This window comes from Anneissia japonica, unplaced genomic scaffold (assembly GCF_011630105.1).
Source record: "Anneissia japonica isolate Jap-2015-1 unplaced genomic scaffold, ASM1163010v1 scaffold287955_len215512_cov160, whole genome shotgun sequence".
Lineage (NCBI taxonomy): Eukaryota > Metazoa > Echinodermata > Crinoidea > Comatulida > Comatulidae > Anneissia > Anneissia japonica.
The window spans coordinates 203,631-214,274 of NW_022747665.1; the positions used below are offsets into that span (position 1 = coordinate 203,631).

The following is a 10,644-nucleotide window of genomic DNA, read 5'->3' on the forward strand; positions in this document are numbered from 1 at the left end:
GTCCTGTAAGCAAACGTTCCAACACTTGGAAATAAAAAATCAGGAGATGGAAGGGTTTACTGGTGAAAGGTGCCCCCATTCCCGACCTTTATTTGAAAAGTTCCCACAACGTCGAAATATTCTGATAGCATTTAACATGATCTTTCGAGGTGTCAGTAACAGAAAGCCATTGTACGTCAACAACGTCTTCATTAAGGTCAGTGCACAAAGGAAATGTCAGCATAAATAGAGACGTACATTAAATGGTGCACAAGGAATTCCTGTAGTTGAGGATCATTTATGACAACTTGGTGAATATGTTCAAGGGCAGTCCAACATTATCTATGCTGTGATCTTTCAAGTAAATCAATGAAAGTGCAATTTTTCAGCAAGGTTTGTTCAATGAGAGCCATTTGGTGCAGTATGCAGACACATTACAGTAAAAATTCTGTACACTTTCATAAAATAAATTGACACGTCGAACATCAATATTTCCTTTCAGGTGCTTTCTCAGTTTCCCGTTGGTTATCATGCCGATGGCTGAGCTCCCAGCTGAAATGTCAAGTGATTTCAAACTTTCAAACTGTTGCTTGTGTTCTATCACTTTCTCCGAGTTCACAAATTTCATAACCAACTTGGTTATGAATGTTCCATCTGTGCATCCATCAAATGGATAAGAGGAGCTTCTCAATGCAAAAACAGGTTAAAATTTCTAAAAATAGCCATTGCTGACTGAAGAAACATGGATACATCAGTCAATGAAATATTAATGCACAAGCATTTGAAGCGGATTTTATGTTATTTTCCGACAGAATGTATAGTATGACCTCAATGGCTCATACTTTTTTAACTCTGTCTAAACAACGCTATAGGTAAAGCCATCGTACAGATATTTAACTACCTCCTCATAAACTGCAGAGATCCCAAGTCTACCGAAAATCGCGGGTTTCTCTGGATTTTTTAGTCCGTCTCCCGCCCTCCCGATTTTTATTAATAATCTCCCAATTTTTTTAAATATCGCGAAAATTCCACGAAAAATGTGATTTCCACGATGTCATAGAGCAGTGAAACAAAATTTCTTATCTTAAGCCAATATACTATGGCGCTCGCTCAGCCTTAAAATGTCGTAAACAAGACAAGGGAGTTGTTATTTAAGTTGTTTATCAAAATAACAACTCCATGGCAAGGCAGGCCTAGATCCATGGTAGAATCACCTTGTTTATCCTCCATGTTACGATCTTTCTCATCCGCGCCGACCTCAATCAATGAGATGGCTGTCAGTTGAGTAAATAAATTTCAACAAATTAACGAAATTAGAAATCACATGGGATGGAATGGATGCCCCAAGTTTTTTTCGCCGCGAAGATTTGGAACTTTGTAGAATCGGTACATAAAAAATACTTTTTCTTTCAAGTAAGCTTCAGTTCTTTAATAATAATACTAAAAAAATCATAGTTAGTAGGTTTTGGTACTAAGTAGTCTTCCGAAAAATTAAGTTTATTTTAATATCAATCCCGAAATACATGTAGACCTAGGCTCTATCTGCACTGCAGGGTATGTATGTGTGTTGTGTTGAGTGGGCGTCTGTGTGTAGTGGTGGTCGTGACTCTGCGGCCTTAGGCCTAGTTACGCACGTACAGATGGAGCCTAGCGAGGCAGGATTTAATGTTTTTTATGGCATTATGTACCAATTAGTAAATGCTAGACATATATAAATGCTGACTTAAAACATGTAATATGATTTACTAACTAAATTAAAATATATATTTATTTTTTAATTTTTGAGCAAACGGGTGGATCTTGCAAGTTGCAGTATACCTTGCTAGAATTCTATGTTCTTTGAAGAGATGTAGTAAATCAGCCATAGCCTCTAATATGCCAATGAACCAAGCAAAGCCTTGTTGACTGCTGCCAAGAATGCTTTACTAGCAAAATTCTAAATAAATAATATTTATAAATTTATATAGGCCAACTGCCTTGTTGACTGCTGCCAAGAATGCTTTACTAGCAAAATTCTAAATAAATAATAATATTTATAAATTTATATAGGCCAACTGCAATGTAAAACAAATGTAAAATTGTTAAATAAAAGTAAACAAATTAATGAAAATTGTTTGTTTTCTTCATTTTGTGTAATACTTTCATGTTGCACAGCGCGTCGTAAGGCGCCACAGCGCGTCGCTACAGGAGGCGATCGCTTCACGAAAAAACCTCCCTATTTTTTGGTTTTCAAACTTGGGATCTCTGTAAACTGTGTCACAGAACTTCAAAGTATTCTTACAGAGCACCTTTTCATTTGGTCGATTGTCAAACCAGTGGAACAAGTAGATTTAAGCGCCTTTCACATCTGTTCAGGTTTCAGTTCAGGTTCCAGTTCCGGTACCGGTTAAGAAATCGGACTTCTATTCTCACAACGCTTAAGGCGTATTCTATTCACATATAATCCGATCCGGTAGCCGGTGACCGGTTCTGGCATCCGGCAACCGGATCGAATCGGTCCTGAAGCGATTTTTTTCGGACCGGATTCAAAACCTGAAGACTTCTGTCCAATCAGAACTCTCCACATAAATCGGCTTCTCTTTTTTCCCGACTAGAGCTATTCTCACCATCTTGTATATTGGATATGGCGACAACACTTCCTCTGAAGTTGAATGATGATGATTTAGAAGCTATTTTACTCGAAATACAACTGAATTCAATTTTGTATGACAAAGGCTCGAATGAATACAAAAACGATGTAAAGAAGGCCGAAGTGTTTTCAGCAATTGGTGCCAAGTTTGGCATTACAGGTAGGCTTACGTTTCTCATACGAAAGTTACTATTCTATTAGTATTATAGTAGAATAGGCCTAGGCTAGGCCTCTCTATGCCTACCTAACCTAGCCTAGATAAGGGCAATCCGAGTTTTCGTCAGGACTAGCCTATGTATATAGGCCTAATGCTAGCGTCCCATGGCATATATGCTTTAGGTGGGTCTGGGGTAGGCCTAGGCTATCGTTATGCCCTAACTCCTAAGTAAGGGGATAAGCTGATACTGGGCTAGCCTACTAGCCTAGGCCTAGATAGTAGTAGTAGGCCTGGACCTAAGGCTAGGCCACACAAAACGGCAATAATTAGGCCTATGGCCTCTTCTACTAGCCTAGACCTAGGGGCCTAGGCCTATAACGATTATAATTATTTACAAGTACCAATTCTTCTCCATAAAATTAGCAGAAAAGTGTTGCAGTTGGTTCATTGTTTTTGAAAATGAAAACTCATTCCTTTTTAATAACCAGTTCTGGTATAGCCTAGGCTCTAGGCCTATACTGGCATGGTTATTTAAAAAAGGCTAGTGTTTTAGAAAATCATGATTCACATTTGTATTATTAGGTATAAGTTATTAATTTTTTAAAAATTAATAATGAAATTATATTTTTATAGGCTCCATTATACAGTAAGCTCGAGGTCTATTATTAAATGATCAAAGAATTTGATTTGGTCTTGTCTGGTTAACATACTCTATGCATGGTTGGCTATTATTTCGGCTTAATTTAAAGAAATACATTGTATAATTAATATTATTAAACATAAATTTAAATTACCTCTACCTAAACCTGAATGTAATAAAACAGTTTATTTCATAAAGGAGCATTTGATAGCTGAAAAAGCTTCAACACTGCATTTATTTTAACAAAATACCATACAGAATTTGCAGCCTATTTTTTGCAATATAAAATTTTGTTTATTTTCTATTGTTTTTTTTTCTCTTTGCAAATTTATTTGTCTAATTAGCAAATCAAATTTAATTGTTTCATGATTTTTTTTTTTATATTGTTATAAAATTGAATTGTGGAAATAAACATTGAACAAATACTAAACACTAAAGGAACTTACGAATGGTAGTATTTTCAAAACATAAACAATACATACAACTCGCGTAAAGTCAGCGTGATCCGCGTCAACCGCCGGAACGGAAAACGCAGTAGATTTGAACAGAATCGTCAGAAACCGGACAAGAAACCGGAACAGAAAACGGAACCTGAACTGGAACATGAATAGATGTGAAAGGCGCTTAAGACTAATATTGGCAATGGCAAAGACTAGATGGTATACCATACAAATACAACAAAACTTTGACTTTCCAGTAGGATGGCTCAGGCCTCGCCTGGAGTCAGGTAGTATCGTAGCCTAGACTAGTAGAGGCTTGGCCTATTTTTAAGTTCTTACTTACAGAGGCCTACCTTTTTAACAATATTCTACCCTAAAGGCCTAGGCAAATCTGTGTAGCAGCTAGTGGTGAGCAAGGTTCCAAGTAGGCCTATAGCAATTCTCAGCAGGCCAGAACTATTATACTGTTTTAATTCAAGTAGGTAGCAAAAAGGGAGCTGGAGATTGTTCTAGTCGAGACATCCGCATCTTCAATTTTGAAAATTCACCAAGATTGATTAATATGCATGAGGTTAAGCCAATCACGAGATTTACAAAATCAGTCATGCATACGATATCCCACATCAAATTTGATGTGGGAAATTGCACGCATGAATCGTTTGCCCAGGCCCTAATTCGAAAAAAAAAGAAATCGAGTATGGGACGCCAGTTAAATTATGTATGGCGCGCACTAAGTGCAATAAAGAGTGAGTAACCTAAAATTAGGGCCTGGAACCCAGGCTAACTATTAGGCAATACTAACAATACATCTGTTGTGTGTGTAGCCTACTGTACATCGATGAGCGAAAAAAAGCGGGAAGGTAATACGCTTTTTATAAGGAGAAAAAGGTGACGTAACCTTAGAAACGTGTGCATTATGTTAACCAAATTCTGATAAGAAAAATACAAATATATAACGTCAGATACACTCCATTACACAATAGGTACGGCTGGAAACAAATAATAGCTTAAGATTTATATTCGTATAATATAGCTTATTATTATTTAATTATCTTTATTTATAACCTTCCCGACAAGCTTTTTTGCAACATCAGAATGTACGGTAACGATATATGACACTACTCTAGTTTCATATTCTGACGAAGAAAGTAGTATCTTGCGACTTGGCCGGCAAACGTAGGCCTAGTGCTCGAGTTCCTTCTAATATCGTTTTTGTTTTCTCTCGGAACTATTTACCTGTAGGCTATTATCCATTCAACTTTTCTATTTATGTTTCGGTTTCTTTATAGCTTGAATGGCTTCACTAGCCATACTTACAACTTGGGATGTTTTTTTCTGTTAAAAAAAAATACTTGTTGTGGTGGTCGGATGGTAACACCATGCTATTGCATCTATTTTGTTCAATAATTGTTAGCATGTGCGTTTATACCAACGTCTCAGCTGATTGCAGTGCATCCACTAAATATACAATACAAACGATCTTAGTTACTTTAAATGGAATAGTAACACTGAAGCTATTGTTACCAAAGTTAATAACAAATTATTTCTATTATGGGCATTAAAAGGATAATATACAAATATTGACTGCTCATGATGGGAATGGTGAAATGCCCCTAGGATCCTATATCATACTTACCGGATCCACCTCTTCGCTCTTTCTTCATAAATCCTGTCACAAATGACGACATTACGTTCATAGAGTACCACAGTCGTGTCGTCACGACGCCAGGTGGCACTCTCTGTTGTCAACAGACGTTGGTTACAGTTCATTACGCCTGAAAGGCTTCATAGGTTTTCTGGAATAAGCATTTTAAAATCTAATCTTTTACCATAATGTACTAAAAACACAAAAGCTCGCATTATATTAGTTATCGAACACACATTTAATCATCAATTAAAATTTACAAACAAAAAGTAAGATACAACATCTTAATAATTACGGTACGTTATAAATTGGGATCAATGGTTTGTCAGTGGGGAAAATGGCGCCCGGTTGAACGTTTTTTGCAACGATGGCAACGGAGTAGTATCAGGACGTAACACTGTAGTACTCTATTATCACCAAAAGTACTGGTGATGACCTGGTCACGGCACGTATAATTAAAAAAATGTTACCATGTCTATTAGACCAACTAACATTCTCTATTAATTGTTCATTTTCATAGGGTGTATTTCCAAATCTTTTAAGATTACCTGAAGCAACCCCTGTCTACAGAAAGGGAGACATAGACCAAATTTCTAATTATAGGCCTAGATATTTCTCTCCTAAGCGTTTTCTCAAAGATCATCGGGAAACGTATGCACCAATGACTTTATAATTACCTGAATAAATATAATATTCTCTATACCCATCAATACGGCTTTCGCCATAATCATTTCACATCCCATACTCTTGATTTTAGTTAATAACATTACGAATGACTTCGATAATAAACAGTTTTTGCTCTCCATCTTTTTAGATTTATCTAAAGGCTTTTGTTGTTATTAACCAGAATACTATTATTTGTAAATTATTTAATTATGATATTAGGGGAGTTGCATTAAATTGGTTTAAAATCTATTAGGAAAAGCACAAGCAGTATGTTGCCATAGGTTACTGCAAACCATCAGTGAGAGATGTGACCTGCGGAGGACCACAAGAGTCTGTATTAGTGCCGCTTATATTTTAAATTTTCGTTAATGACCTTCCTCAAACAAGTGATACTCTAACGGTAATATCCTTTGCTGATGATATTTTTTTATACCCACTTAGATCTAAATGTTAATACTGTTAACACAGAACTACACATTTTCACTGAATGGTTAGCCGCAAATAAAATTTTCACACCAACATAAAAAATAAATCTTTCTAATTTGAAATCTTTCAAATTTGAAATTAAAAATATGAAATAAATAGTAGATTGAGCGAAAAAACTATACTTTGCTTCTTTGTGTATATATAAGAACACTTACGTTGGATCAAACAACAAAATTATGTTTCTAAAAGAAATTCTAAAGTGATTAGTGTAGTTAGTAGATTGCGATCTTCCCCTAATATACGGTACTCTACCAATATTAACAATACGCTCATTCAACCCCACCTTCTATTGCAACCTAATTTGGGCAGCTGACTACCCCACAAATTTAGAAAAGATTTAACAAATTAATCAAACGTGCCGTTCGAAAAATTACTTTTCAGACTATCTTGCTCCCTTTAAACCTCTTTTAAAAAAAACTAAATATACTTAAAATTAATTAGCAGAAAGTCGCCAAATCAAATTAGTACAATTGATTAACAACAAACAGCTAACTGCATAGGCTGAAAAGATATATTTGTTTAGTTGTTGTTTTTTTTAAATTTGTTTATTTATTTTTATTTTTCTCTTAATATTTTTTAGAAATTGTGCATGTTTATTTTGCAAGTTTCACCATCATGATATTTGTGAGTTCAACGTTTTCAGCCGTCTGGCTGTTTATTGTACATTTTATACCGTAATATATATTTTTTTTAAATAGTATATTGCTGGATGAGTGCTTTAAATTGTTAGTTTTAGGGGACACCTTTTTGGTGTCGTTCTACACATTTATATCAATGTCTATCTGTTCCTTAGGAAAAGTCTGTAGCAGGTTTAGAACTGCGACTCTAGCAAAACCAGATAATTGGCAAAATGGTGACTGTGTGCCTAGTAGAACTATCCATGCTACCAAAGCAAGAGGTTCGATCCAATGTTCATCGATGTGTCTACGGCGTTTTCCGGAGTGTAACTCTATCAGATACGACAAGGTGTCAAAATCGTGTGAATTATTGGCGTGCATGATGCTACCTAAACGAGAAAACAAGAATTGTATGACATATGGAATAAATCTGTCCGTAAGTGAAATATCGAACAAAGTGCAATGGTTGTCTTGTTTGACCAATCTAACTATATCAAGATAATTAATTTTTTTTTTCAAATTTTTAGCGTGATTGCAGTGAAATATTGAAGACATCTCCGAGTTCTCAAAGTGGAGTATATGCAATTACCAGTAACGACGGAACCAGGACATGGCCTGTTTACTGCGACATGGTCACCGACGGTGGAGGATGGATAGTAAGTGTATCTTGTTTCTTCGCTTTGTCAAGATAAATATTACGTTACGCTGTCTCTTATACACATCTAGATGTGTATAAGAGACAGAGGCAAAGGAGAGCAGCTAGATGTAAATTTAGGTTTTTCAGAAACGTCAGTCTGGTTGGACCGATTTTAATAATTCGTGGTTACATTACAAGAATGGTTTCGGCACTATGTGTGATTTCTGGCTAGGGAACGAACTAATCCATCAGATAACGGCATCTGGAGAGTACAGCCTTCGACTGGATATGACTACGACAAATGGTGACGTTTACTTTGCAACATACTCATCGTTTACCGTCAATGGAGAGAGTGACAAGTACAGATTGAAACTTGGAGCTCTAATAGACGACAATGCTGGTAAGCATTATTTTACTATCAGTCCCATTTAGTTTACTTGTATACTCCGCCATAAGTTTTCCTGTACCAAGGGCAACACGAACAGGTCCTCAACTCAATAGCTTAAAATTTAATGTGAGGCACAGATTTTAAATGTGGGCTAGTCAGACCATTGCTTTTCCTTTGCAGATTAAAATTATTTTTTTTAATGGATAATGAGCTAAGGCAATTTCAAGAACCCTCACATAGCTCCCATTTCAAGGGCGCAGCCAAGGTAAAATTTTTAGAGGAGTCGCATTTCATATATTACATTGTTTTTTTCCATATTACCGATAATTTACTACTATATTCGTGATATTTTTTTAAATTTTTATTAATTTGAGGGAGTCAGGACCCCCTAGACACCCCAACCCTCTCACTTCCCCCTGCATTTCATAGTAGTTATAAAACACTGATATTTTTTTATGCATGAGTAAACTCCAGGTTTCCTCCAGTGTTAATATCAATCAATGAACAAACCCACAAAGATGTTCAATAAGCCTCGAATAGTCATAAATGTTTGAAGAATAGTAGAAGTTTGTAATCCATCTTGCTATGGTAGCCGACTAAACTGAAACAATATTGTACCTAATTGCCGTACTTTTTTGGAAATATATTATATAATTTATCAGCAGTTAAGACGAAACCTGTTAAGTTCGCACTCTCTTGAAAGGTGAGTTTTTGAACGCAGCCTGTGCATATAAAATTATCTCTCTTTTTATTTGTAATACTGTAAAATTTGATAAAAGATCATAGCAGAACTAGATGATGATCACAGCAAAAAAAGAATTATATAGGCCTATTGTTTGTTGTAATAATAATACAAAAAAACGTTTCTGTGTAGCAACCCTTGATTTATAAATCAATAAATTTACACAATTTGCTCATAATAACTCAATTAGATTATATTCAACAAGAACCCATGTATGAGAGAGTAGCCAGCACTAGTTTAGCGGGGCAGCTCAGACACCAAGTGAAGGGTGATGAAGGAAATAACTATGCTACTAAGTTTACCTCGAGCGCTTCGAGACTTCATATAAAGCGCCCCCTGTACATTTGAATACAGTACCGTACAGTACTTATTTATGTTCACTGATGGAATACGACGAACCGTACCTGCATTAACAAGTGACAACATTCCATCCCACACCCAAATTGGGGTACCAGGTGGAAAGGGGAAAAATGGAAGATATTTCTGGTTCATAGTCCTATCACAGAAAACCCAAATGTAAATAATGCTTTTGGAAAAGTGTTTTCCAAACAGTTATAAATTACTACATACTTTGATACTTGATTGTTTGAACCTTTATTCCTAAAATCAGGTATAAAATAGATTTATTTAAAGTGAAGCACACGCCTGGCTGTAGTAAACTCAATTGATGGATTTCTCATAAGAAAACGAAAAAATCCGTAAAATATTTAGAAGAAAATTAAGAACATGCCAGAAGCTGAAAATTAATATTTGAAACAAGATAAAATTATATAATTTGAATGCAGGCTAAACATTTATGTAGGCCTATATAACAATACCAATATGATTAAGAACATTAACTAAGGCTAACTTATTCAATTCTATTCAATTGTTTTATTACCTCAGGGGACGTACTTTCAATTGAAAATGGTAGGGATTTCTCAACCTACGATAGAGACAATGATGGTAAAAATATTGGGCAGTGCGCTGTGACTTTTTCTGGTGGTTGGTGGTATGGATGGTGCTTTAAATGCTGCCTAAATGGCTTGTTAGTAGACTTCAGGTGCGCAATTATTGATGGGCATGGTGCGTATCCCATGCTGTTGTTGAGTCATTCGGAGATGAAGATGAAGAGGCAGTAAGTCGTTTTCTCTTTTGAGGAAACTTGTAATAAAAACAAATTGTAGAATTTTCAAGTGAGTTTAACAATTAGTGTTTAAGATGAAGTACGCATGGAAATTATGTTGAATGATATAGCTCTATTATATTTATTATTTGTAATATTAATGTGGTGAAGACTATTATATTGAATAGAAACAAATCGAGTACATTATACAATTAGCAAGTCAGACCTTAGATTAATCAACGGCTATATACTAGAATAGAATACACAATAGAATATTTTTCTATTGTGAAACTGATAATTATTCATATAATATATTATATATATAATATATTTTATATATATATATCTGTCTCTTATACACATCTAGATGTGTATAAGAGACAGATATACTATTCCGGCGTTATTGAACTTGTCCAAACTATCATTGTAATGTAATTAATGTTAAATAATAATAATAATAATAATAATAATAATAATAATAATAATAATAATAATAATAATAATCATTTCAGC

General features: G+C 35.1%; 1 protein-coding gene and 1 long non-coding RNA gene across 2 annotated transcripts in view; one reads left to right on the forward strand and one right to left on the reverse strand.

Annotated features, from left to right (window-relative positions):
- The window catches only part of LOC117120556, a 23,347-nt gene extending 17,711 nt beyond the window's left edge, over positions 1-5,636 (reverse strand). Inside the window, exon 1 of the long non-coding RNA XR_004447379.1 lies at positions 5,482-5,636. This is a non-coding gene — a long non-coding RNA (uncharacterized LOC117120556). The remainder of the gene's footprint in view (positions 1-5,481) is intronic.
- LOC117120554 (ficolin-3-like) overlaps positions 1-10,364 on the forward strand; it is a 16,726-nt gene extending 6,362 nt beyond the window's left edge. Inside the window, exons 2-5 of the mRNA XM_033265581.1 lie at positions 7,436-7,695; positions 7,787-7,915; positions 8,035-8,296; positions 9,912-10,364. Of these exons, the coding sequence (XP_033121472.1) occupies positions 7,436-7,695; positions 7,787-7,915; positions 8,035-8,296; positions 9,912-10,147 (887 nt within the window). The 3' untranslated portion in view covers positions 10,148-10,364. The remainder of the gene's footprint in view (positions 1-7,435; positions 7,696-7,786; positions 7,916-8,034; positions 8,297-9,911) is intronic.
- Positions 10,365-10,644: the final 280 nt, after the last annotated feature.